The following is a 26,627-nucleotide window of genomic DNA, read 5'->3' as shown; positions in this document are numbered from 1 at the left end:
TCAATAAAACATTTGTGGGCTGCAGGAGGTAAGCTCTGTAAAACTCACAGAAAGGTCCTCTCCATGTATCCTAGCCAGCAGCAGTGCAGAACTTCAGAGGTGTGGTATAGGCCTGGGAGACCTTGAGCAAACATTTATCAGATGAAGCCAGTCATGAGCAGATAGTCAGAGCTTGAACTGACACAGGCTGGAAATCTAGTTTGAAAAGGGCACAATGGAGGGGAGCAGGGGCTTTGTCCCCAAGGCTGGGCTAGGAGGTAAGGCAGGGAGCGGGGCTGCACCATCATATTTATTAGAAGTGGATTTCAGTGTGTGCTCTATACAGTACAGAATACCTGCACCCTGAGGATAGCAAGTCCACAATGTGTCCAAAGTGCTCACTACAGGGAAGGGCTGCATGGCTCCGGGCGGGGATCTGGCTCCGGCAGCCCTTGCTCCTTCACTGACTTCCACAAGGGCTGTGCTATCATTTTTATTATTTATTTCTCTTTATTATTATTAATATTATTATTTGCTTTTGCTGTGGTCACTATCATTGGCAAAGTCCCTTTTCCCCTTTCCTGGACCCGAGGCTATCTACAGATTCCTCTTTGCTTGAGAAGCAGCCTTTGACTTCCGTCTGGGAAGATGAGGAAAAAGGAGAAATCATTCTTGGCTTTAAAAAAAATAATAAAAAAAAAAACCTCCCACAATCTCTAGGTCATTCCTTTCTCCATCAGTGATCAAACTGCCCCCCCCAATAAAAAAAACCAGAAGGTTAGAGAAGCAGGTGGGGGGTGGGGGGGGCCTTCCTTGGGGCAGGTGCCCAAGGCTTCCGAACAAACCTAGGCTCCTTCCAGCCCCAGGGGCGGGAGGGGAAAGGCATGGAAGAAAACGGGGAGACAGCGCCGTGAGAGTTTTCCCAAATCTAGGGCCACCTGTGGCCCGGGCCTAGAACAGCTCCCACTGTCACCTCTGTGTCCAGGAGATTAAAAAACAAAACAAAACCAAGGTAAAAAACAAAGGCCCAAAAAAATCCAGAAGGAAAAGCTGGGGGGTGGAGTGAAGGAGGAAGGAGGCAGGAGGGCGGGCCTCTGGATGCAGTGTTTCCAAGCCACTGGGGCAGGGGAGGGTCCCAATGTCTGCTGCCCGTGGCGTGGCGTGGCGTGGCGTGGCGTTAGCTTGTCACGTAGTGTTTGGTGGACGGCTGCCCGTACACCCTGTAGAAATCCTGGTGGCCAGGCTGCTGGGAAGCGTCGAGCCAGTCTCTGACGGCCAGGCCGGGAAGGGACTGGGGCACAGAGGGTGCAGGTGGCAGTGGGTGAGAGTACTCCTGTGAGGGCACCGTCCAGGGGAAATGGCCGGAGCGGGGATAGGGCTGGTGGCCACCATGGTTGGCCACAGAAGAACAGTAACAGTTGTCCACAGAGCAGACGAGAATCTTGCGGCCGCCGTACTGAGAGAGCATGGGCTGCTGGGTGGCAGAGCCATTGGGGTACTGCGACGGGGGGAACACAGGGCTTGAGTGTACTGGTTGGGCGCCACCTGGCAGGGCCACCAAGTGCTGTGTAGAGCTGCAGGGCCCCAGGGGCTGCCCGGACTGGCCCTCGCCGCTGGCTGTGCCAGCTGCCCCATACTGGCTGCCCACAGGGCCTGAAGGTGTCTCTAGGAAACTGGCCTCAGGGAAGGCTGTTGAGTGCTTGCGCTTCTCAGCCCCAGAGCTGCTCACACCACAAGGGTACAGGGGGACGCTCTGCAGGAAGGGCACAGGTGTGCTGAAGGGGCCTGCGGAGAAGGCAAGGCAAGGGTCGTCAAAGCGCCAAAGCGCCAAAGCACCTGGCCCGGCGGCCAGGCCTCTTCTGCAGGGGCCCCTACATCTGGAGAACCAGTGTGTGCCAAGCTGCTGGATGTCCCCCCTCCTCCAACAGCTGAAGACAGTAATCCTACCTTCCAGACACAGGCGGGAAGAGGCTAAGCTGGACATGAAGAGACTCCAACCAGGCCACACTAGCCCTGGTGGGAAGGGGCTGGGCCTTCAGCCTATGAAGGCAGAGCTCTGGCTCCTGGGGGGGACCCCGCCCTCACCTTCCAGCATCTTGCGCAGCTGCTTCTCCTTCTTGGCTACCTCATTCAGGAAGAGCTTGGAATTCAGATGGCCAATCTTGGGGGGTGAGAGGCTGCTGCCCGTGCAGGTCTGGGTTCTGGGGGCAGTGGATGGGGTGGTTGCTGTGAGGAGGTGTCACCAGTGAGCCTGCCCACCGCCCCTGCGGGCCTGGCCTCTGACCCCCACATGCACATGCATGTGTATGTACCAAGGCCAGAGCATCTGCTCACCTGTCCATCAGGATCTTCACGGACTTGGTGTTCTGTAGGGAGAGGAAAGAGTCATGCGGTGGGAAAGGGAAGACAAAAGCTACGCACCCTCCATGTCGCCAGGCACAGTGACAAGTGGCAAGGGAGCGTGCAGGGCCACCAGTTTTGGGAACCACAACAGCCATTTTGTGAGCACTTGCCAGCAGAGGGACCTCACACCTGTTACTTCAGCTGCAGGGCTGTGCAGAAGCTGGTTCCGCAGGCCTCTTACCTCTCATCTTCTGAAGGTGTTGGGGCCAGATTTATTTTAAAACTTGAAATGTTTTAGAATTCAGAAGAGAAACGTGCCTAGGCCACATCACCCCAGCAGGACACTGATGGAATCCAGTGACACTTCTGCAGCAAGAGGTTTGGATTTTCATACCCATGGGACACAAAAAGACCACATATGGGGCTGCCATCAGTTCTGGTCAGCTTTTGCTGTTAAATTGGTTTCTGAGGCTTTCCTGGCATTTTAAAGTCCTGACTAACAGATGAAGGGCCTGTACTATCAGCCCCATTTTACAGGGGGCAGTCAGGGTGCGGGGTGGGGTGGGCACACCAGCAAAGGCTGGTGGAGCCCTCTGGGTACATCCGGGGACCCCCAGCACCTTCATGAAGCTGATGTCCTCTGTCTTGTCGAAGAGCAGCTGCAAGGAGCCGAGCAGCTTCTTGGCCTCCTGCATGCGCTCACCAAGCTGCAGCGCCTGCGCCGCATTCTCGCTGCAGAACTTGGCCTGTGCCTTGTCCAGTGCTTCCACTGTCTGCCGCAGGTCTTCATCCAGTAGCTGGTGCAGCTTCTCGTACTGTAGCCGCACCTCCTCCTTCAGCTGGCTCACCTTCTCCTGCAGGTGGGCAGCGACCAGAGCGGGCAGGGAATGAGCAGGTGGGCATGGCTCCAGCAGGGCTCGTCTTCTGAAAGGTCCCACGGAGCTGGCCAGAGCCCCACACACCCTCCCCCTCCTGGGCCCAGCAGCTCTACCTCCACCAGGCGCTTGTCAGACTCCAGCTTGTAGAGCTGGTCCTCGATGTCCTGCTCTCGCTCCTCCAGCCGGTCCTGCTGCTTCATGAGCATCTTCTGCAGAGGACGGGGGTGGGGGGTGGGGGGTGGGGGGGTGGTCAGGGTGCCAGCCACACTAACCCTTACCAGGAGGGGGCTGGACACCCCCACGTGACTGGCTTGTCTGAGAGGCTGTTTATCCCCGCCAGCCCCTTCTGGCCCCGTGCAGTTTAGGGGCCTGCTGAGATGTCGGGCCGGCTTGTGGCCTGTTCCCAGCAGGTGCAGGCAGGCCTTGGTTCTAAACCCTTTACCTAGACAGACTTATCTGACCATCTCAGCAACACAATACAGTAAGTTCTGGCATTTCACAGAAGAGGAAACTGAGGCCCAGGGAGGTTAAGCAACTTGTATAAAATCACACAGCCAATAAATGCCCCGAATCTAGGTGATCTGGCAGCAGACCATGTTCCTAACCTGCCAGGACCCTCTCAGAGGGGAGGCTCTGAGAGTAGGAGGTCTGATCATCTTCCCACAGGCCCTTGCACTTACTCCAAAGATGTCATGAGGCTGTTATGCCCTGCAGGCCTCCCGAGCTCCCTCAGTGGAATGGAGGCAGAAAGGAGATCTTGCTCTGGGACGCAGCTGCTCTTCTGGATAGTGTCAGACCCAGTGAATCTTAGCTCTCACTCTCCTGTCCCCACAGTCCCATCCCCCTACCCTTGCCCTCACCTGCACACCTCTTCACACAGGACCTCTTCCTAGCTCAAGCACCCCCCAGAGCTCCCTGCTCTCCAGCTGCAGCAAGGCCACTCCTGGCCAGCTGGGCTGACATGCTGCCCTAGCACACAAACGTCTGAACCCCCAGCTCTGCGGATGCACTCTTCTCTCCTCCTCAAGGCCCAACCCTGGGAAATTCTCTGCCATCCCTGTTTGCAGTCTGCACTGGCCCTGTCTATCTTGGCCACGAAGCAGGCTGTGTACTTCTGCCCCATGCCTATCCACCTTGCTGACCCGCTGCCAGTCAGCCAGGCCTTGCAGAGCTGATCACACTGAGCAGATCCATGGCCATTGCGCCAGGGGAGGTTTACAGAGTAGGCCTGGCACTCACCCTCCCACACTCACCCTCAGCAAGTGTCCCCTCAGCAGAGGGGCTCTTCGGCTCCCCTGAGATTGACGTATGACCTGCTCCTGGCCTAAGCCAGCTGGCTTCCCAAAGCCAAGTTGCCAAGTCTCTGCCTTATGCTCCAAATCCATTTTACATATGGAGACAGTGAGGCCAGCAAGACTTGATCCAGAGCCGGCTTCAGCTTCATGCAGGCAGCTATCCTAGAAACAAGGCCCCAGGGTCCTGGAACAGCAGGGCAGGGTGGGGCTCTTGCTTTAAGCTAGAGAAATCGTGCCCCCACCCCCAGTCAGCTTTGCCTTTCAGAGAGCAGCACAGGACTACTGGTAAGGACCCAGGACACTGCTTCACCCCAGGCCTTCCTGCTCCCCCTCCATGCCATAATAACCCTCAAACTTTGTTTTTTTCGAGACAGAGTCTAGTTATACAGTGTGGACTGGCCTCAAACTCACAGCAATCTTCCTGCCTTAGCCTCCTGAGTGCTGAGATTATAGGCACACACCACTACAAACACCTGGTTGTCATCAAACACTTGGCTGCTTGTTGCCCCACACCCACACATGCTTGGGAGGACAAGGACCCAGGGGACACCTCAAAGTCCAGGGCACTCATGATGTCCCAGTGCCCAGGCCCCCACTTACCCCACACCTGGTACTGAAGTCTCCCTTCCCAATTACTTCTAGCCACACATCCATTAGTACAGACCAGGGGTGCACAGCTGAGTCCCCAATGAGGCGCAGCTCAGGCAGCTCCCAGGTTCCCAGGACCCCCAGGGTCAGAGGCCAGGTGCACCTCAGCCCCTTCCTTTTTCCAGGTATTGTTGGTGTTTCTACCCGGGGAGCCATAAGGGTCTCCTTAGCTTTAGGGTCCAGGACCCCCAGAGGAGCACAGCAAAGATGAGCAGTCCCACTCCCAGAAGGCAGCTAGGCCTCAGCTCCCACTCCCACCAGACCACAGAGCGGCCCTTTGCGGTGGGGCTGGAGACGGGCAGGAAGTCAAGCTGCTCAGAGGTGGCTGCTGGTGGGAGGGTTTGGTACCACACTGGCCAGGCCCATTGTCCTCCCAGGCCAGGTGATCAGAATCCTGCTGTGGCCTGCCTGGGGGAGGGGGAAGGTACTGTTACCTCTAGCAGCTGGGAAAGGGGAGGCATCAATGCCAGAGAGCCTCCAGGAAACAGAAGCAAGACCTATACCCAGCACCCTTCTTTCCAAACACCTGCCTCCCCAGGAAATGTGATTTCGCACCTGGGAAAGCCCCCAGCAGAGGTGGGAGCACATTTCCCAATCCTCCATCCTGATGCAGGCCTGGGGGGGCTGCAAGGAGGCGCTGCAGACTTCTCAGCCACAGGGGACTACCTGGGGTGTGGGGGAACCATGGGGCAGCATCCCTGCTGCAGCCCCATCCCTGCTCCTCAGGGCCTCAGGCCTCTCTGGGGTCTGCTCCTAGGCCTTAGACAAAAGCATTCTGTCTTTCCATCCCAATCCACCTAGGCCCAGGGCCCCTGCAGCCATGGGCTTGCCCAGGAGCAGGTTCCTTCAGGCCCTCCCAGAGGGGCAGTCCTAAGCCTGCAGAGGGGCAGTCCTAAGCCTCTCCATTCCCACCCTCTCAAACCTCAGCTCTCAGTGCACCAGCCAGGCCCTGATGGCATTTTTGCTGCTACACTGGCCCAGGCAGGCGGGTGAGGCATGGGGACTCTAGGCTGTATAAGTTAATAAATAATAATAATAAAACCCAAAATTCAGCCTTGCAGAGAGGCAAGGTCAGGAGGGATCGGGCTCAAGGCTGAGGTGGAAACCCCCAGGATGGGGTTGGATTGTTGGCCTCAGGCCTATATGGCCAGAGCTAGCTAACTTCCCTTAGGCTGCCAACTCCATGCCTGATCTCAGGAGCTGGTGGCCTGCCCTTCTCTCCCTGCCCTCACCCCCTTTTGCCTGCTTTGGGGTACCACGCAAAGGCTGGTGGGGGAGTCAGCACAAGGAGAAGTAGTGACAGGGGCTTCCCAGCTTCCCAGCTGTGGAGATGAATTAGCTTTTGCCAGGCAGAGAGCAAGCACTCTGGGGCAGCAGAACAAAGAGGAGGGAGAGAAAGCCCCCCTTTGTCTGGGCTTGAATGCCAGGCCAGCCAGAGAGGAAGGGTTCTCAAGGCTGGGGACTGGCCAGCCCAGCTAGCCTGGCTTGGCCCAGGGCAGACAGCCCACCTTGGCACTGTCAGAGCCAGTACCCTCTCTGGCCATGGTCCACCCCAGGGGGAACCCCATATCCCCAGTACCCCACAACAAATGGCTAAAGAAAGCGCTTCCCCCCACTGTTCCAGGACCCGGGACCTAGAGGGCCCTCACTGTGGCAGCTCAGGCCTGTACTGAGGCAGTTGCGTCAGCAGCAGCAAAGCTGTGCTCAACTTTCCCATGCAGGTGCTGGGCCACGGTGGAGCCAGCCGGCCTCACTGGCTCCACGCACACCACACCCTCACAAAGAGGCACAGAGAGTTAGTCACAGGAGACACACAGCCTTGCAAACAGAGCACTTGGGGCTGCAGGAGACACAGTCATCAAGGGGCAGCCTCAGGGCTCTGCTATGTCTGCAGGACAGGGGTAAAGGGGGCTCTGCCAGGGAAGGCCGGACCAGGCCCCCGTGTCAAACTCTGTCTCTGTCTCCCTACCCTTTCTGAGGAGTTCAGGTCTGCGATGCCACTTCCCACCCCCCAGGGCAGGGCCCTCAGCTTTACCTTGGACAGGAGATGGCCAGGCTCCACCCAAGGCACTGAGCTCACACTGGCACCCCCACCCCGTCAGGCCTTCTCACCCAACCCTGGGGACCAGAAGAGGACCGGTCTGTCCAGGGCTACCAGGCCTCTGCCTACCTGCACACTTCAATCCTGGCCTCTCAGCCCCATGGGGGAAGCACACACGGGGATCTAGGCATGTCCTAGGGAGCAGTTTTAGGGCCCATCAGGGTTCAAGCACTGTGGCTGGCACACTGGTTTCCCAGGGCACACAGGGTAGCACCCTAACCTGCAGAGGGAGGCAGTGCAGAGACCTGACCGCCCCTGCCTTCCAGGCCAAGGGCTCCAGTGCACAAACTGAAGGGTGCAGTCCCAGGAAGGGGTGTGTGATGCTTGTAGCCAAATGATCCAGCCCATCCACAGCCCTCGGGAGGGCAGGGAAGGGAAACTGAGTCTAGGCTTTAAAACCTGTACCTGGTCCTTGTGCTCTACTGGTACCCTGGAGAAGGTTACTGCCCTTATGCAGGGCAGCAGCAAAGGCCCCATGACAGACTCCCTCCAGCAAGGGCCAAAGTCAAGGCTCTTCACCTGTTTGGCCTGGAGGGGGCTGGGTTCCTCCATGTTCCCCAGGCTCAGGCTCAGGCTCAGGCTCAGGCTCAGGCTCAGGCTCAGGCTCACTCTCTAGCCCACAGCAGCTGCTTCTGCCTCTAAATCAATAAGTCAAACTCATGGGAGTGACAGTGAGCTAGGGAAGAGCTCCCGGGTGGTTAAAAGCCTGAAAGACTGGCAAGACTCAGGCACAGAGGCTGAACATACAGAACTGCATATCTGGCGCTGATGAACCCACAACTTCTGAGCCCACTTACACCATGCACAAGTGCATGTACACACATGCATGCATACACACAAACACAAATGCAGGTGTGTGTGACTGTAATGAAATTGCTGACAAACTTGGTGACTGTTTCCATCTGGACCTGCAGGTGAGATCAGGGTTTGTGGACCCAAACCCCAGGTACCCCCCTCAGGCAAATGCCACCTCCACCCTCAGGCTACAGGCCTGAGACAGGACACTGGCGGGCAACTGGACACACACCTTCAGACTCCCTCTACTGCCAAGGCCCAAGTCGGGTTCAGCTCCCTTTTCTCCTCACAGTTACACAGACATCCCCAGCACACAGCAGCCCTGGCTAAGCGCTCCCACCCTATCCTCCCATCCTTCCAGCCATGTCTCCTCCCCGCCTCACTCCCTACTGCCAATACCGGGCCAGCGCTAGCTGGACTGGCCGGCCTTCCTTCCAGCCTCCTTACCCAGCTCTGCTATCTCTCTTCACAGCAGCAGCTTCCCAGCCCTGGGGAGAGGTTCCTCTCTCCACCCCCCACACTTCCGCTAAGAAACCAGAGGCCTATCCTAGCATAAAACCCCAGCGCTGGCCCATCAGACGGCAAACTAATTATACAGCAAATTTTATTTGCTAGCCCTGCCCACACCGGTGGTGGCCCTCCAGCCTTTTGTTGGTTGTGGACATCAGTTTAATTGTTAAACAGTGACTCACTCTTGGCTGGTCCCCCCAGGAAACAAACTCTATCTCCATGGTGCCCTGAGCAGAGCTTCCTCATACTCAGGCTTCCCACTGCCTCTACCGGCCTCCAGGGTCCCCCACCCATAAACACTCAGTCCCTCCTCACCCAACCTTGGCCCCAAGTCACACCCAGGCCCTAAACTGGGGCTTCAGAGATGGCTCACTGACTTGATTTCAGGCCAACCCCTTTCTTCTGGTGTGACTCAACCTGAGAGCCAGGGGACTGGGAAGGGACCTCCACCGAAAGAGGAGGGTCAGGAGGCTGAGGCAGGAGGACTGCTACAAGTTCAAGGGCAGCCTGGGCTACACAGTGAGCTCAAGACCGGCACAAACTACACAGCAAGTCCCTGTCTCAAAAAAAAAAAAAGGGGGGGGGATGCTGGGGATTTAGCTCAGCGGCATAAGCGCCTGCCTTGCAAGCAGGCAGTCGTGAGTTCGATCCCCGGTTCTGATAAAAAGGAAAAAGACAAAAAAAAAAAAAAAAAAAAAAAAAAAAAGAATAAGAAAAAATGTGAGGGCGACGAAAGCAGGGCCTCACCCAGCTCCAAGCCAGGCCCAGAGGCCTGAGCGGGAAGTGGTTTTGACGTTGGCGGCCCTGCAGGGTGTATACAAAGGGAGGAGGTGCGGTTCCAGCGTCACCCGGCCGGCCAGCCAGCTGCCCAGGGGAGCCAGCTGTCTGGAAGCGGACTGCAAGACAGCTCCACCTTAAACCCACAGGCCTGTTCCTCCCTCCTCCACCTCCCCTCCCCAAACGTGGGAGGGCTGCACCGCTGGCAGCCAGGCTGGGAGCAGGGACTCGGGGTGAGGAGACATACTTTGAGGTTTGTTCACCAGCACACGGGAGTGGGCTCCCGGGGCAAATCCGCAAACCGGAGCCACCCGCTGGCCGGGACTCACACACAGCAGAAGCTGGGCTCTCCTTCTAGAAGCTGCCCCTCTCCCCCATGCGTTTCCAGGCAAGCTTCACGCGAACATGGCTGCTTTTGTTTACTTCCTCATTGGTATGCCAGCACCATGGATCATGTCGGCCACAGCAGCCGCACCAGGCCACTCATTACATAAACAGCAGCTAGAGGAGCGGACCGGGGTCAGGGCCTCGGTGACTTCCCCCAGGGCGCACGGAAACGACGCTGAAAAAGGCAGGAAAAGCGACAGCCCACTACCTCTGCGGAAGCTCCCTTCCCCACTTCCCTAAAACACTCCCGGAGGAACCCAGGGGGAACAGGGGCTGAAACAGACCCAGAAGCCATCTGAGCCCATTCTTCTTAGGACCTTACCCCAAACTTCCAGAGGAGAGTTAAGGGGGCCTCCAGCCTGACGTCCCGAGGGTCAGCCAGTCGGGATGAGTGTCCCCAGGGTCAGGGTCGGGGTTGGGGTCACGCGGGAGCGTGTGCGCACGAGGTGCGCGTGCGGGGTACTTGCCCGGATCTCGTTCCTCCGGATCTCCACGTCGCAGACCGAGTGTCCCTGATGCGCGCCGCTGTAGTAGCAGCAGTACTGGCACACGGCCACCTGCTCGGCCTCGCAGTGGTAGAGGCGGTAGGCGTTGTGCTGCGGGCAGCTCCAGGCCCGCACGTCGTCCGCCTCCACCAGGAGGTGCCCGCGGGCGGTGGAGGGCTGCTGCAGGTGCGTCTGCACGTGGGACTGGCAGCAGGGCGCCTCGCAGCGCAGGCAGACCTTCTGCGCGGGCAGCGGGGGCCCGCGGCGGCAGAAGACGCAGTGCAGCGCCGCCGGGGGCTTCTCCACGTGCAGTGCGTTGAACTTCTCCACGATGTTGGTGAGCTTCAAGTTCTTCTCCAGCCCGGGCTTCTGGTTGTAGGCCTGGTTGCACTCCGGGCAGCGCACGAGGCCGCTGTCCTTGGCCCACGCCTCGCCGATGCAGCCCCGGCAGAAGTTGTGCTTGCAGGGCAGCTGCACGGGCTCCACGAAGACGTGCAAGCAGATGGGGCAGATGAGCTCCTCCTCGAAGCAGTTCTTCCAGTTCTCCGCCATGACGAACGCGGACAGGGGCTCGGGCCGACCTCCCTCCGCGCGGGGCCAGACCCCACGGTGGGCCCACGGAGCCCCGCGCCCCGACCCGACAACTGCTCTGTCACCGTCGCCCCGCGCGGCTGCCCCGCTGCGGAGGGGATCCGGGTCTCGGCGCCGCCGGCTGTGTCGCCGCCTCCTCCTCCTCCTCTTCCTCCTCCTCGAGAGCGCCCCGCGGGCGGCGGGGTCCGAGTTCCATATAAGAGGCCGCCCCTGGCAGCGCAGCTAGGGCAGCGGCGGCGCGCGGCCTGCGCTCCGCCCGGCGGCTGCCATCAGGGCGCGCACCTCTTCTCGCTCGGCCGGCCGGGACCAGGCCGCTAGACACGGGCGCAGCGGGCGAGGAGACCCGGCGATCCCCGGGTCGCGGCCAGGGCGTCCCCCGACTGGCCGGCTGCGGGGAGCTCCGCGCGCTCCGTGGCGGTCATTCAGATGAAATTCCAGCCCCCGGCCCGAGACACAAGCCCGCCTCTGCCTTCCTCCTCCTTTCACAAATAGAAACGGAAGGGGGAGGGAGAGAGTGGAAAAAAGGCCACTAGGAAGGGAGGGTGAAGCCCTAGGGGCGCAAGGGCTAACCCCGTGCCGCCGCCTCTGAGCCCCCTGGGCCCCGCGCAGGGCGCCCCGCCGCTGAGAGACCCCGCGCTCCGTCCGCGGGCTGGGCGGGCGCCGCTGCTGTACCCTTAGCAGGGATTGATCCAACTGGAGAGGAATTCCTCCCAACTGCTAAGGCACAGAGGCTCGGCGCCGGCCCGCCCCTCCCCAAGCCCTCCCCCTTGGCCCCCTCCCCTCCCCCACTCTTTTCTTCTCGGCCGCGGCTCCGGCCCGGGAGGCTCCAGGCTGTGGCCGAGCCCGACCTGCGCGAGGCGGCGGCCGACTCAGCACTCAGCCATCTTGGGCGGCCGGCGGCGGTCCGGGGTCCGGGGTGCCCTACGTGGGCTGAGGGTCTTGCAACCTTCTCTTTTTCGCTTTTTTCGGTGAGATTTTTTTTTCCCCCTTTTCCCAAGAGGAGGGCTGGTGGCCTCCAGCAAATTAGGAGAGGGCAAGGAAAGAAAATGCCAAGTCTTGATTTCTCTCCACCTCTGCTCCACCCACCCCGGTCCTTTCCAAAAAATAAAAAAAGAAGAGAACTGGACGGAGTCGCAGAGGCGAGTGCCGCGACTCCGGCGGAGCATCCGGGGCGGGTCCGCGCGTCCGCCGCAGCTGGGGGGGCCGGCAGGGTCTCGGGGGCGCTGCGCCGCGCTCAAAGCCGCGTCCTCAGATGAGGAGAAAAGGAAGCGCCCTCCCAGCCCGAGCGCGCATCACGGCGCCTTCAGCCATCTTGCGCGTGTGTTGTGGTTATTTCGGAATAATCTGTTTAATAGAGCAGCTGCGTCTGCGGCTCCCGGCCCCGCATCCTGGGGTCCCCGCCCCCTTTTAATAATGGTCTTAATAATAAAGGTGACCGGCCGCCTCGGCTCCCAGGGTGCCGACTGTGCGCCCCCAGGAAGGCCGGGGTGCGGGGGCTGATGGCCTAGCCCGGCCCTCGGGGCCAGCAGCAGGGCTCACTGGACACAATGGGCTCGGGGCAGGGCGGAGGCCGGGGACAGAGGCTGCGAGAAGCGGGGCTCTGGACTGGGCGCGCGGAGGCGGGGTCGAACGCCTAATTTCAAGGCCGGTTCCGCTACTCGGGCAGGGGCGGAGGGACGAGAGGGGGATGGGAGGAGGAAGCGGCCGTCAGCGCCTTCAATGCGCGCCCGCGGGCTCGGCCCACCCGGCCCCGGAATGGACAGGGGCGGGGCGGGGCGCGCTGTCCGGAAGTACCGTTCGGGCGGCCGGCTCGAGGCTCCTCCCCCTTCCCTGCCAGGAGCCGGGCAGCCAGTGCTATTAGTCCCCCGCGCGGCTCCGCCCCTTTAGGGCGGGGCAGTCCCGAGAGCGTCACGTGACGGACACTAATTTCAGTACCTTAAATGCCGGCTGGGGTTCCGCGCCTCTTGAGAGAGGCGTGCTGCCCCTTGGTAGCGGGACCGGTTCCTGGGCCTCTCCTCTCCATTTTCGGAGAGGCAAAGGCGGGTTTGTCAGTCTGTCTGCTCACCGTCCCAACAATTTCCGTGTCCTCAAGCGTTTCTTTGAATTTGTAACTTGTAAAACTACCCATGAAAATAGGGGTGACCCTCCCCCCTATTAATAATGAGACTGAGGCGTAGAGAACTGAGTCCATTCATTTATAAATACACAGCATAACAAAAGACTTCATGTGCCTGGCATTTTTCTAGGCCCTGGGGAAAATCCCTGTTAAAAAAAAAAAAACAACGCAGGGCCTTGCACGTGCCAGGCAATTCTCTTGCGGAGCAACATCCCTGACCCACGTTAAGCACATTTAAAAATATATGTACAGGCTGGGAGTTTAGCTCAGTGGCATAAGTCCCTGCTTGGCAATCGCAACGTACACCCCCAAATATATATATATATAAAATGTCTGGGGTAAGAGCAGAGGCACACATACAGCTGCACTGAGAAGGTGATGTGTGAGCAGAGACTAAATGTCCAAAAAGCGCCAGACAAGTGGTGGCCTGAAGAGTGCCTCTGGCTAACGGTGGGTATGTTCCAGGCAGAGGACAGCTGCAGAGAGAAACCCGGATAGAGAGCATTTGAACACAGACTGCTCCTGGGCACCTGTTAGATTTGCTGTACATTTTGGAAGTGGAACCAATGGGATTTGCTAATGGACTAGATTCAGCATAGATGGGAATCCATGCAATGATAATAGAGGACTAGGAATGGAGTCAAGATTATGTATCATGTCTTTCTAAGCTTCGATCATGTATATGTATATATTCTATATGTGTATCCCAAAATATTTTTAATTTTTCCTTTGTTTTGCTTGCAGTACTAGAAATGAAATCCAGGGCCTTTCACATGAGCCAAGCGCTCTACTACTAAGCTGTACCCTAGCACCCCTTTTTTCTACAATGCTGGAGATTGAACACAGAGCCTTTGCACTGTTATATCCCAAGCCCCTTTGTAATTATTGTTATTATTACTTTTGAGACAAGGTCTCATTCAGTAGTCTTAGCCTAGAACTAGTCTGAAGTAACAGTCCTCCAGTTTTAGGATCCCAAGTGCTAGGAGTCACTTGGGTCCCAGACCTATTTATTTATTTATTTATTTATTTATTTATTTATTTATTGGTGGGATGGGGAATGGAATCCTGGGCCTCACACCCTACTACTGAGTTATAGTCCCTTGCACACCTATTTTTATTTGTACGGGTATCAAGCTCATGACCTCGTGCTTGCTAGGCAAGCCTGTGCCGCTGAGCTATATCCTCAAACCCTAAAATGGCATGAACCTTGTTTTGTTTTTGTTTTTGTTTTAATTTCCCTCCACACCCTGTTTTTGGTTTTTTTTGGTACCAAGAATCAAACTCACAACCTCATGCTTGCCAGGTAGGCGCTGTACCTCTGAGCTATATATCTCTGGCCCTATTTTTTTTAATTCTTAATAGTGCACCTATTTTTTTAATTCTTTGTCTTAATTGATATGTGTGTACGCACACACACAAAATAGTTGGACAAAGATATGGGGTTTAGTGTGATAATACATTATATAACATGTAATGAACAAAATGTTTTAAAATGATTCCTAGGTATCTGGGCGTAGTAACACACACCTATACTCCCAGTACCTGGGAGGCTGAGGCAAGAAGATTGCCCTTTGAGGTCAGCCTGGACTATACAGTGAGTTTAAAACCAGCCTGAACTATATATAGACTCTGTCCCAAAACAAACAAACAAACAATAAGATCCCTAGGACTTAGGCACCAGCATGAAGCTGGATAGTAGAGCCATTTCCTAAGAAGGGGAAAATTGAGGAGGATTAAGTTTTGGTAGAGGGGGCTGGGGATTTAGCTCAGCGGCATAAGCACCTGCCTTGCAAGCAGGCAGTCATGAGTTCGATCCCTGGTACCGATAAAAAGGAAAAAGACACACACACACACACAAAAGTTTTGGTAGAGGGGCTTTCTAGGTGAGGTCGAGTTGGCTCAGCTGTCCCAATGAAAATGTTGAAAGGCAGCTGTGTGTGCAGCCTTCATGGAGAGATGTGACCTGAGATGGAAATTTCAGGACATCAGAGATGACTGTAAATGATAAACTGAGATTCAGATCCAATTGTTTGATTGTTTTGTTTGCTTCTTTTTTTGAGACAGAGTCTTGCTATGTAGTTCAGGCTGGCCTTGAACTCACTATGTAGCCCTGGTTGGCCTTGAACTCCCCTTCCAAGTGCGGGATTACAGGTGTGTGCCTCCACGCCCAGCTTTCAGTGGGGTTTGGACTCTGGGTCCCCGACCCTTGAGGAGACAGCCTGTGCCTTTAGTACTCTGCATTCCTCGCAAGAGTGGTCATGTGCTGGATAAATGAACTTAGGAATAAGGGAATGCAAGTCTGAGTGAAGGAGCAAGAAGGAGGTGGCTTCCAAGCTTTAAGCCTCAGTGCTGTGCTCTAAAGATGATACAAAGAAATGGTCTAGGCCAAATGTGGTAGCATACCCCTCTCCACTAGGGAGGCTGAGGCAGGAGGATTGCACCTTCAAGTCCGGTCTGGGCAATTATAACAACAACAACAAAAAAAGCTGGTGATGCAGCTCAGTGGTAGAGTTCTTGCCTGGCATGCACAAGGCCCTGGGTTCATGCTCAGTACAGAAAAGAAAGAAAGAAGAAGAGTTCAATTCAGACTCGACATCACATGCCTTAACCCCTGCACTTGGAAGACTGAGGCAGGAAGATGGCTGCAAGTTCAAGGCCAGCCTGGGTTACACTGAGTTCAAGCACAGCCTGAACTGCATAGTGAATCCCTCCTTCAGAAAACCCAAATGAAATGACAACAAAAACAAAGGAAAAAAGAGGTTTAACTTGGAGAAGTTGGTGATGGGAGGGCCTTTTTCTGGCCACCCCACCAGTGACCTACAGGATAATCCATCTCACTGTTCTCACCCAATTGGTTTTCATATTTTTACACTTTCCACACAGCACTTTCCAGCGCTGCAGTGTGGATAGTCCTGAGCAGGATCACACCCTCCTGTCCCTAATCTTACTTGTTCCCAGGCCGCTCTGGGACTCTGAGCCTTTATTATTCTGTTGGCCAGTGGCTCCCCAGCCACATCGATCCCGACTGCAGGGCCATGGCTTATCATGGCCCTCCCAGGCACCTTGGGTCCTGTGTATTGGAAAGGGTTATCTTCTCCCATCTCAGCCCACTTCACTCCTTACTGCACATCTTGGTAGGTGAACCCACCAACCACTCAGTTGTTAACAACCAAGGAACAGCAAAACAACCAAATACTGCTCTGCCTTGCTCTGGACATGTTCACCAGGTTCACCAGGTTCAGAGCTTGCTTTCAAGTCTCCCAGCTCACCCCCTTGCATACTAACTAGTTGCTTACTTAATATCTTCATTTGGAGAGATCATGTAACAAACACAGCAACTCAGCATGTCCAGAATATACTGTTTGTTCCCTCCTAACTCCTGTTCCTGCTGCCTTCTGCTTTACAACGAACATCTTACAGCCAGTCCTTCCCCACATCCTATGCCACCCTCCCCCCATCAAATCCAGGGTCTTGAACATGCTAGGCAAGTGTGCTATCCTGAGCATCTCCTAGTGATTGATGACTTTTTTTTTTTTTGGTGCTGGAGATAGAGCTCATGACCTCGCATTTGCCATGTAGGCACTTATATCGCTGAGCTAAACTCCCAGCCCCCTTAATGACTGTTTTAAATCCGTACCGGGGCTTGAACTCATGACTGCATGCTTGCAAGGCAGGTGCTTATGCCACTGAGCTAAATCCCTAGCCCCTTGACGACTTAACATTTCCATTACTGGCTTATTCCAGTAGGTCTTAACTGGTTTCCCTCCTTTTGCCCTTTACTTTCTGGAGGAGGTTCTCAACATGGTCATCTTAAAAATATGTCAGCACCTACTCATGGTAGCTTAGGCCTAAAGTCCCAGCTACTCAGGCTAAAGTGTGAGCATTGCTTGTGTGTTTTTTTTTTTTTTTTTTTGCTTGCGTGGTTTTTGAGACCAGCCTGGGTAACATAGTGAGACAACATCTCAAAAATAAATGAACAGGTAAGTAACATGAGTCCAATCATGTCACTCTTTTGTTCAAAATCTTCTAATGGTAGCTGGATATGAAGGCAAAAGCCTATAATCCTAGCATTTGGCAGGCAGAGGCAGGAGGATTACCTGTTGGAGGCCAGCCTGGGCTACCTAGTAAGACCCTGCCTCAAAGAGAAAACAAAACCTTCCCAGAATAAAAGCTGAAATTTCCAAGAACCTCCAGGGTCTGCACAGCCTGGTCTCTAACTGCCAGGTTTCATTCCCCTTTGATTCTGATTCCAATTCCTGAGCCAGCCACGCCACCCTGGCTTCTCTGTTGTTCCTCTGGCACACCCACTGAGACCACTGGGATCTTCGTTTCTTTTCTTTTCTTTTCTTTCTTTGGTACCAGGGATTGAACTCACAACCTTGAGCTTGCCAGGCAGGGGCTTGTGCCACTGAGCTGTACCCCAAGCCCTCTACTATAGGCTTTGTAGTTGCTCTTCACTGTGCCCACACACCTTCCTGTAATGGAGAGCCTTTCTTTAAATGTCACCCAGGCTGCAGGCCTTCCCTGACCAAGTTAGCTGCTGTCCTGTGCTGCCTTCCCTGCTTCCCCCTCCAGTATGTATTCCAGGTATATTGGGTTATACAAAATATGTGCTTATGTTAACAAGTATGTACATGTATGTACACTTATAGAAATACCCTGTGTTGGGGCTGGGGATTTAGCTCAGCGGCATAAGTGCCTGCCTTGCAAGCAGGCAGTCGTGAGTTCGATCCCTGGTACCGGTAAAAATGAAAAAGACCAAAAAAAAACCAACCCTGTGTAAAATGCTTTGTGTATAAAATATAAAAAATAATAACAATAATAAAGCTGCCTGTTGCTCATCCTGAAACATAAGCTCTAGGGATGGAGGGATTGTCATTGCTGCTGCACCCCAGGTGCAGGCATGGGGCCTAGCACAGCAGATGGCCAATGAGTATCTGGTGACCCCATCCAGACCATTTCTGGTTGATCCAGGCTGGACCGGTCACCTCGCCTCCATTTCCCTTCCAAAATGTTCTCCAAGGCCAGGCGTGGTGACACCTGTAATCCCAGAAGCCAGGAGGCTAAGGCAGGAGGATCACTGTCAATTTGAGGCCAGCCTGAACTGCATAATGAGATGGTGTCTCAAAAAAAACAACAAACAAACAAAAACAAAGGATGGAGAATGAAGCCAGATGGGTGGTCACAGATGTTACCGCCTACAACACTCTGAGGCACAGACTTGCTGCAGGTGAAGGCCGCAGAGGAATGGGTCAGTTAGCTTGGGGTCAGTTAGTGGAGTTGGGGCAGGACAGAAGTGCTCTCCTGCCTTTCTCCTTCTGGGCTCTCACTGTCTCTGTTCCTTGTGCCTTGGCTTCCTGCACATGAGCCTCTCCAGGCATGGCCTGTGTCTGTCTCTGGGAGAGGAGGGTCCCTAGTGTATCTGTCTCTGGGAGAGGAGGGTCCCTAGTGTATCTGTCTCTGGGAGAGAAGGGTCCCTGAGTGATGGGGGGCCTGGGATATAGCTCAGTGGCACAGTGCCTGCCCAGCAACCACAAGGTCATGAGCTTGATCCCTGGTACAAAAACAAACAAATAGGGATGGGGATTTAGCTTAGCAGCATAAGTGCCTGCCTTGCAAGTGTGTGGTTGTGAGTTCAATCCCTGGTACCGATAAAAAAGAAAAAGACCAAAAAACAAAAACAAAAAAACACAGGTGAGTGTTTTCCAGTCCTTATGTTCCCAGAGCCCAGTGGGCCTCATGGTAGTGGGGTGGGGCACAGGCTGGAGGTTGGGGGCACTGGAGAAGCAGGGAGTGGGCTCTCAGTTCCTGGAAGGCTGCTGCTCAGGGCCTCACCCCACAAACCATGCTCCCACACACCAGGGACCCCCACCAGCCGTCAGCTGCCCCTTTCCCATTCTGCTCTCCTAAAGCCCCTGCACTGGGCATGCCCCCTCCAGGCCACATCCAGCCTTGTCCTGCCCTGCCCTGCCTTGCAGTCTGGGGACACAGCTCTCCCTCCTCCCAGCCCACAAGTTACCCTTCACCACGGCATCCCTACCTCCCTCTCTTGCCTGCAGCTGCCCCAGTGCCTGGCAGGCTGGGCTGAGTCACTTCCAGCTCGCTCTTTCCTCGTAGCTATGGCAGTTTGGCAAACTGTTTAGCCCCAACCCCTGAAGTGAGGCCTTTCTGGGGGAGATATTACAGCATGCATGGCAGATTTCTCCCCTCCTTAAATCTAGGGATGAACTCTCTGCTCTAGAGACCTGGTTGAGGCCAGGAATCCCTTTTTCTGGAAACCACCCTAACCTGGTACTGCCTCCCAGAGCCACCCAAGCACAGGACCTTGCTGTTCTGCATTCTCCAGGGCTCTCTGGTCCCGACTCTGGGTCTTTAAAGGCCAGAGTCAGAATAGGGTACACCTGTGTTATGGATTAAACCCTAGAGGTCAACTAAACACCAGCTGAATTAGATCAGCATGGTGCTAAGTGTAGATGGCCCCACCTGAGGAAAGTTGCCAGCATAAAGGGAGACATGGAGAGGAAGAGTTGTGATGTTGTGGGTTCTCCTAAGTGTTGCTGTTTGAGCTGTCAGTTCTCCTGGAGGAGCTCATCATGACTAGAGCTTCCCCAGTATGAGTTCAACCATTATCATCAGAGGGACTCAGGACCTTGTTGGTGAGAGTGGCTGTTCACTTTGGGGGAGCTCTGGTCCTCACTGTGGGAGACAACTCCAGTGACTCCCCTTGAATGCAAAACAATTACTGCAACTTTAATTATTTGGAGACTTATTTCCTTATACTGATATGTAGAGAGCTGGCTATGGTGTTTCCTTCTCTCTTCATTTGGCTTTAAGCATTGCAAATAAGGCTAGGGGGGTGCTGATATGTAATCTCTAAAGCCAACAGACGATCCTGTCTCCTCGAATAGTTTTCTCTGTGTAAAGGATATGAGCAAGGAGGGATGTTAGAGCTAACAGCGTTAGGAATGTCAACTGGGTGGGAGCCCCCCAAAAAAGAGGCTATGACTCCCCAGGGCACAAGAGTTTGCATATCAGAACCAAAGCCACAACCTCCCAAAACAATTCAGTTGCTACCTTAGATTATGTGAATGGATCCCTCTGCATATCTTTACCTCTTTAATTTACAGAGGTGCCTTTCTCCCCACCTGGCCAGTCAGCTCAAGTTACTCAGGTAAATCCCAGCATCCTCACTGTCACTCATCCCCCCAGCCACCGCCCTTCTTCACAAAATAATAAATTCTGGGAGAGGCCTAGGATCAGGGCCTTTATCCACACATCCTCATGGGGATTAGATTTAGGACCCCTTGGCTATCCTTAGAACATCGCTTCCTGGCTCTGGAGGGGAAAATGTATGCTGTACAATCTCCAGAAGAAACTCATCATACTGGCTTCCTGGCATGTACTTGACTGTTATTGTCAGAGGAGCTCAGGACCTCTATGTTGCTGAGGATGGCTGTAGTCCTTTTTAGGGCAGCCCTAGTTCTTATTTTGTGTGTGTCTTCTTGGCTCTAGTGTAGAACCCTCCACCTACCAGCACAGGTCCTTCACCCCAGTGGCATGGACTTTCTAGCTTCCACCGCTGACCTTTGGGCTTTCCCAGCTTCCAGTGCTGAACGTTGAGCCTTCCTAGTGCAGATTCGTAAAACAGACTGGCGTGAGTCTTTGTCATGGGCTCTAGACCTGCAGTTAGACTCCTGGGAGGCATTGTCATGAGCTCTGGATCTTCATCTGGACTACACAGAACATTGCTGTGGGATCCAGGCCCTTGGCTGAATATTCCGAGTTTTTAGTGTTGTGGACAGATTTCCTTCACTTTCTTGTATTTAACTCTGGATGACCATCATGAAATAGTATTATAAATTCTGTGTCCTGATTGTAATGGTTCTCCTTGCAACCCCTCACAACAACAGACTGGAACCCAAGCACTCAGGAGGCTGAAGCATGAGGATCCTGAGTTTGAGGCCAGTCTGGGCTATATAATGAGTTCAAGCCAGCCTGAATAGTGAGACTGTCTCAAGGAGGGCCAAATAAGCCCCTCAGCCCCAGTCTCCAGGCAGCAAAGGTGAGAGGCATGGCCTGGGCAACCCTGAGGTTGTGGGCCTGTTCTGGCCACCAGTGACTGAGGCCCAGAAGGGCCTACCCTGTTCCAGGGCTGGCCATGGCCAGAGTTCAGTAGGGGGTCACAGGAGAAGGCCCCTGGCTTCTCGCAGGGCTCCTATGGGCAAAGAGGTCTCACAGAGGTTGGGGAGGTGTACAGACCCTCTGTGTGGGCTGAGGACCCTTCTTCCAGCCTTGTGATGTTCCAGGAGCTCTGTCGTCAGCTCCAGCCTCATGGGAGGATCAGAAAAGGCCCTGTCACTCTCCAGGAGAGAGAACCAGGCCCAGCAGGATGGGAAAGAATGTGTGCGGGCCCCACAGGTGGTCCCAAAGGTCTAGGAAGTCTGTCTGGAGGCAGAAGCCCTGCACCTGCCTCCAGGCCCGGGGCTGTTGCCTCCTGCGCCCCCCAGCACTGGGCTTTGGTGAGGCAGGGCCACTGGGAAGGAGGACCCACCGCCCTGCCTCCTCACCAGCCCAGGCAGAGGGGCTGCAGGAAGGGCCCGCAGGCCTCAGTCACTAGTGGGGCAGTGGGCACCCCTCCTCCCTGGTCCTAGGAGGGAGGGAATGGCTGGCTGAAAGAGGACTCCCAAACTGGAGATGAGAAAGGGCCACTTTAATCACCTCGAGGGTTTGGGAGGAGTGGGTTAAGAGAACTGAAGCAGTAGAGGGTCTTTACCAGCCACCCATTCTCCTGGCCTGTGACCCTCGCTCCTCCTCCACTGACTCAGAAGAGTGAAGGTCCCTGCAGTCATTTCTGCATGACTGGAGTCACCAGCTATGTGACCCCACAGCCCAACACCCCCTATACTCTCAACAACACTGTGTGGGCCTCTCTGCCTGCCTTCTCCTAAGCAGCTGTTCCCCTACTCCAGGCAGCCAGAAAGCAGCACACGACCCAGGTACTTCTGCAAATACATTTAATGTACTTCGATTACATCACAGGAGAGGGGCAGCAGAATGACATCTAAGTGAGTCACTCAAAAAGACTTACAAAAGTCCCAGGCTGGCTGAAGCCACAGGAACCGAGTCGCCACTGACATAAAAAACTAATAGAAAATTTTACAAGTCTGCTCACTGTAGCATTTAGGTACTGGTACAAAAGGAGGGGGTCTTCCTACGGGGCTCCTGACTTGTAACAGGGGCCCAGGCCCCTGACCTGGCATGGAGGTCCTGGAAGCCAGAGGGAAGACCAGATTAAAAATAGTCCTGGGAATTCTCCGCCCCATAGGGGCCCCGACCTTCAGGTTTCCTCCTGTTCTCAATTGCAAAACCTCGTGCCAAGCCCTCAGGTCTGGTTTGCAGAATGCTCCTGTTCCTGCTCGGGCCCCTGCCCCTGCCCCTTTGCATTAGGAAGGGAAGATGGGCAGAGAACCAGCAGACCTGGACTTGCAGGGGCCTCCCAGCCCTTCAGAGCAGTGGCTGGGGTCACCATCCTCTCATAGTCCATATTGGAGTTGGTCACCCAGAAGTCTACTTTAGAGACTGGGTACACAGCAGGCAGGAAAAAGCCCCTTCTCAGAGGCTTTAGCATGAGTCTGGAGTGATGGAAGAAGACTGCGGAGGTCTCCAGAAAGCTGTGGAAGGGCAGGCAGGGAGGCTCCTGACTGCCTCACCTATGTGAGGTCTAGGGCTTCCACTGAGCTGCCAGGAACCATGCAAGGGACAATCTGGGTCCTTTGGGGCCCTTTCACAAGCCTACAGCTCCATGGAGCACCCTCCTGAGAAACCTCTGAAGGCAGCCAGAGTCTGAGGGAGAGGAGCTGAGGGCCTGCTGCTCCCGAGCTGGGAGAATGACAGGGACCTGGTCCCTGCAGGGTCTTGGATGTGCACCAGGTTCCTAGCAAGGTGACGGACAGGAAGGAGTCCCAGACTTTCTGGGCTCTACCTTTCTGTGCTTATCTGCTTCTTCCATCGTCCCCTGCTCTTTAGCCGAGGGCTACTATGCTAATGGTGCCAACAACCCTCTAGGCCTGGTGCAAACTGTTTACTGGATGCCTCATGGGCTGATGAAATTTTACCCTCCCCCAAGCCAGGCACCTGCAGGTAGGGCAACATGCAGTGGGAAGCCGTAGGCAGGGACCCAGGAAGGAGGCATCTACAGAGAAGCTGGTCAGGGTGATAAGGAATGGGGACAGGGTGATGCACCTCTCTGCCTGAGCAATGTCAGAAGAGTGTTAAACAAAGACAGGGTTGCCATGTGGGCAAGGGCCAGTAAGCAGGCTCCTGGGAAAGTCCTTGCTGTCAGGTCCAGAGAAGTCTGGATCTCCGCTGGCAGGACGTGAGCAGCATCCCCACATGTCCCCAGCTGAGCCACCCTGAAGCACTGAGTGTGACAGAGTTCACAGACAGCCCTGGGGTGTGTAGGCAGGGCCTGATTTCATGGGCCTCGGAGGCCGGATCCTGCTCCTCAGAGAGCCTGGCCAGGGCCCTCATGGGCCTTCGGCTGTATCTCTCTTTGAAGAGGACCTGTACTTTATGGGTGTACCTGGTGGTGCCTGAGTATGGCGGAGGCAGGCCAGGGTAGGAGGAACCCTGCTTTGTCCCTGACAAAATCACTTTGCCTGGGACAGGCTGAAAGGTCATCTTGAAGTAGCAGTCCCTCGAGGAAGGGGTGACTGGGAAAGACAGGGGCTTGCTGGTCCCAGGTCATGAGGAGGAACCTCCAAACCAGGGGCTGAAGAGAGGCGGGCTTCTGGAAGGCAGACTGTGGGCTACAAGCACTGGGGAGAGGGACCAAGGACAGTAAGAAGCCAGGATGTAGGATAGGAACAGGGATGAAAGATGAGAAAAGAATGGAAGGAAGGAGGGAGGCAGAGAGCAGTGTCAGCAAAATCAAAGTGAAAGAGATCTGGAGAGGGTGATTTTTCAGTTTTTAATCAGCCAGAGTCCTGCATCCTGGGAAGCCCAAGGAACGAGGGGAAAAAAAAGGGTCATCAAAGAAATTCAGGTCCAGATCCTGAGTAACAAGTGGGGGTGGTCTAGGGGTGGCTTTGGGAGGCCTGCCTGGGTGGAGAAGGCCTGGAAGATGAGGCTGTGGCCACCAAACCCCTGAGCCCCTAAGTTCCCTGGGACAGCAGCTGCCCCTCTTCGTGGCCCAGCTGAATCGACACAGGGCTGTGCAGAGAGCATATCTCCAACCTCCCAGGCACCGGCTCCAGGCAGCAGCTCTGCCAGGGCTTGGGCTGGCAGGCAGGAAGCAGGCACTCTGCTCCGGTGTGCTGTGTGCAGAGACAGGGTCCAGGTCCCTATCTGGGAGAGTGAGAAAGTTCATCTGGGAGTAAAGTTCAGTCTAAAAAAAATTATATACATGGCTTCTGGACATCTTTGCTGAGCAATAAAATACCATCAGGTTTCTACAAAATAAAATAAGGAAGAAAACCAAACATGATCGGAGCAATTGCCCTGTGGCGGAAGCAGCCTGCCTAGCAGAGGCTTGCCTGAGTCACACTGTACCAGGCTGTGCAGCAGGGATGTGGGGACCAAGGCCATCTCCACTGTGGGGACAGCCAGGGTCCAGAATCTGACCTCAAGCCAGAACCTGTGGCAGTGGCCAGGAGGAGGGTCTCACATGCCTGCTCACTGGCTTGGCAGAAGGGCCCAGTCTGGCAGCTCCGGCCGGGGCAGGAAGGAAGGTGGGCAAGTGGCCTGCATCTGACATCCACTGGGCTGCGGGTTTGTTGGCCGTTCAGTCATCCTCACACTTGTCCTTTTATTGTGGGGGGGTCTTTCTTTTGCAGCTGTTACACCTGAAGTCACGGGAACTCCTGGGCTCCCCTTGGCCCCTGCAGGGCCCAGCCCAGGCTAGTGCAGTGGACTGTCGAACACCACATCAGGGAGGATGGAGACTTTGAGCTTCTTCTCGGGCCAGCTGTACTCTTTGGGAAGTTTGCACTATGGGGAGCAAGCACAGACGTGGTGCACACATGGTTAGCAGACTCACTGCCTTCGTCCCAGAACTGCTTAGGCAGGCAGGGCGCCGGCACAGGCCCTGCCCTGAAGTCTGGGTGAGACAGGCCACTGGATGCCAGCTTCACTCAGGAAGGCCCGTCACGGGTCCCCTTGCTGCTGTTCTCTCCTTGCCTTGCCAATCGCTAACCTGGTCAAGAAGTGTGCGTTCAGCTCTTTCTGGACCACGCTGACCTCCCTCCCGCTCACTTCCTTGGTTCTGCCTCTGACCACAAGCATGTAAGGAATCTGCTCCCTGAGGCCCTGGGGCTGGAGGATGGGGGGCCTGTAGGGTGCAGATGCTGTGGGGAAGTGGCTTGAGGTCTGTCACTGCCATGACCTCTCTTTTCTTTATGGCCTCTCTTTCTAAGGCCAATGCAGGAGAGGCCCAAACCTGTGCTCTGTGTGTTTCGCTGAAAGTTGGCTTCAAAGTCAGACACATTATGGCTGTGGCAGAGGCAGAGGAGAAGGCCATGTGTGGCTTGCAAGTGGGGCGGGCTCTGACAGAGCAAGTTCTCCTGCCTGCTCACTGCTCGTGTTGTGGTGAGTGCAGAGCGAGCCTTGCCGGTCCAGCACAACCCAAGGCCCTTTGCCCCCAGTAGCACCACCCGGCTTCCAGCCTGGTTTCTCCCACTCTGGGGATTTCTGGGGCGGGTGCGGGAGAGCTGACACTTGTTCCCTCTGGATTCTAAGACCCTGCATTTAGTTTGGCACATTGGCTGGTCCCTAAGTGCTTGTGGATGTGGACTGGGGCGGGAGCTTGGAAACTGGGTCTGTTTTATTTTACTTATTTTTTGCAAGGTTGGGGGTCAAACTCAAGGCCTCCTGCACACCAGGCCAGGGCTCTGTCACTGAGCTACACTCCAGCCCAGATCTGTCTGGGCCTAGGCTCTGGGAGCTGGGCCTGATGTCTGTTTCCTGATGCTCTTTGGCCTCCCCCTGAGGAGGTACTCTCCGTGCCAGGTCAAAGTGGAGAGGGGGGTGGGGTGCAGGGATGACTCTGGACAGGAAGCAAAACAACAACAACAACAACAACAACAACAACAACACCCAACTCATTTTCAGTGGCCTACTTTCCTAAGCTCTCCTGGCTCCTGTCCTTGCTGGGACTGTCTCCTGCCACCCCCTCAACAACCAAGCTCCCAGCAGCAGCCTGGGGCAGGGCCACCCCAGCATGACAAGGACTCTCCAGAAGTACTTCAGGGCAGCTGACTCTGGTCTGAGTGAATGGACACCTCGGCTGCACAGCCTGGGGACTGACTTGGGGGGCTGCTGGGCCTGCATGGAGGATACACTGGTGATTTTGGAGTGTAGGGTGAATTAACTCATCAAGCTGCACCCCAGAAGGCAGCGGGTACACTGGGTTACTGGGGTGCCTGCTCTGAAGGGCCCTTGGCCTGGACAGCCCAATCTGAGTGCTCTGGGCCTCTGTGTCCTGCCTGAGGGAGGCCTAGGTGGGGAAGGAGCTCTCCCTCAAGCATGTTTCCCAGCATGGAAAAGGTCTGCCCCTACCCCAGAAGAGAGGGCCAGAAGAGCTTCTCCAGAGGCCTGGGCAGCTTGGCTAATGCTCCACTAACCCATCAGGCAGGCATGGAGACCAGGAAGGCTCAGATCCCAATGGGGTGCTGGTTAGGAGGAGGCGGGGGAGGCGAAGGGACTTTCCGGGATGAGGTAAGTCCC

General features: G+C 55.4%; 2 protein-coding genes across 8 annotated transcripts in view; both read right to left on the bottom strand.

Annotated features, from left to right (window-relative positions):
- Positions 1-269: 269 nt before the first annotated feature.
- Positions 270-12,445, bottom strand: Trim8 (tripartite motif containing 8). 3 transcript variants are annotated; one of them, XM_063244611.1, is made up of 6 exons: positions 10,181-12,445; positions 3,314-3,409; positions 2,943-3,176; positions 2,314-2,345; positions 2,065-2,180; positions 270-1,764 (listed from the first exon to the last, which is right to left on the bottom strand). In XM_063244611.1, exons 1-6 carry the CDS (start codon positions 10,748-10,750, stop codon positions 1,157-1,159), a joined length of 1,656 nt encoding a protein of 551 aa, XP_063100681.1. In that variant the 5' UTR covers positions 10,751-12,445; the 3' UTR covers positions 270-1,156. The 3 variants fall into 3 exon arrangements, with proteins under 3 accessions (XP_063100681.1, XP_063100683.1, XP_063100682.1); XM_063244613.1 differs by having other exon boundaries at positions 10,036-10,196; XM_063244612.1 differs by lacking the exon at positions 10,181-12,445 and adding an exon at positions 7,764-9,222.
- A 9,457-nt stretch (positions 12,446-21,902) lies between these two features.
- The window catches only part of Sufu (SUFU negative regulator of hedgehog signaling), a 128,828-nt gene continuing 124,103 nt past the window's right edge, over positions 21,903-26,627 (bottom strand). For 2 of the 5 annotated variants that reach the window (XM_005005988.4, XM_003474972.5), the window contains exon 12: positions 21,903-24,893. In XM_005005988.4, coding sequence (XP_005006045.1) covers positions 24,804-24,893 — 90 coding nt within the window. In that variant the 3' untranslated portion in view covers positions 21,903-24,803. The remainder of the gene's footprint in view (positions 24,894-26,627) is intronic. The other 3 variants (XR_010046200.1, XR_010046201.1, XR_010046202.1) reach the window with 2 other exon arrangements.

The sequence above is a fragment of the Cavia porcellus genome, unplaced genomic scaffold (genome assembly GCF_034190915.1).
Source record: "Cavia porcellus strain 051 isolate PalLab524CR breed Dunkin Hartley unplaced genomic scaffold, mCavPor4.1 scaffold_2, whole genome shotgun sequence".
Taxonomy (NCBI): domain Eukaryota; kingdom Metazoa; phylum Chordata; class Mammalia; order Rodentia; family Caviidae; genus Cavia; species Cavia porcellus.
The sequence above is the reverse complement of the archived record's forward strand: the minus strand, read 5'-3'. Positions and strand labels throughout refer to the sequence as shown.

Excerpts from the sequence above, each read along its gene's own strand:
- Trim8 (XM_063244611.1), bottom strand. The coding sequence starts at position 10,750 with ATGGCGGAGAACTGGAAGAACTGCTTCGAGGAGGAGCTCATCTGCCCC. Across the intron at positions 3,177-3,313 it reads CTGACAAGCGCCTGGTGGAG|GAGAAGGTGAGCCAGCTGAA; the intron begins GTAGAGCTGCTG and ends GCCCACCTGCAG. Across the intron at positions 2,181-2,313 it reads GTGAAGATCCTGATGGACAG|AACCCAGACCTGCACGGGCA; the intron begins GTGAGCAGATGC and ends CACTGCCCCCAG.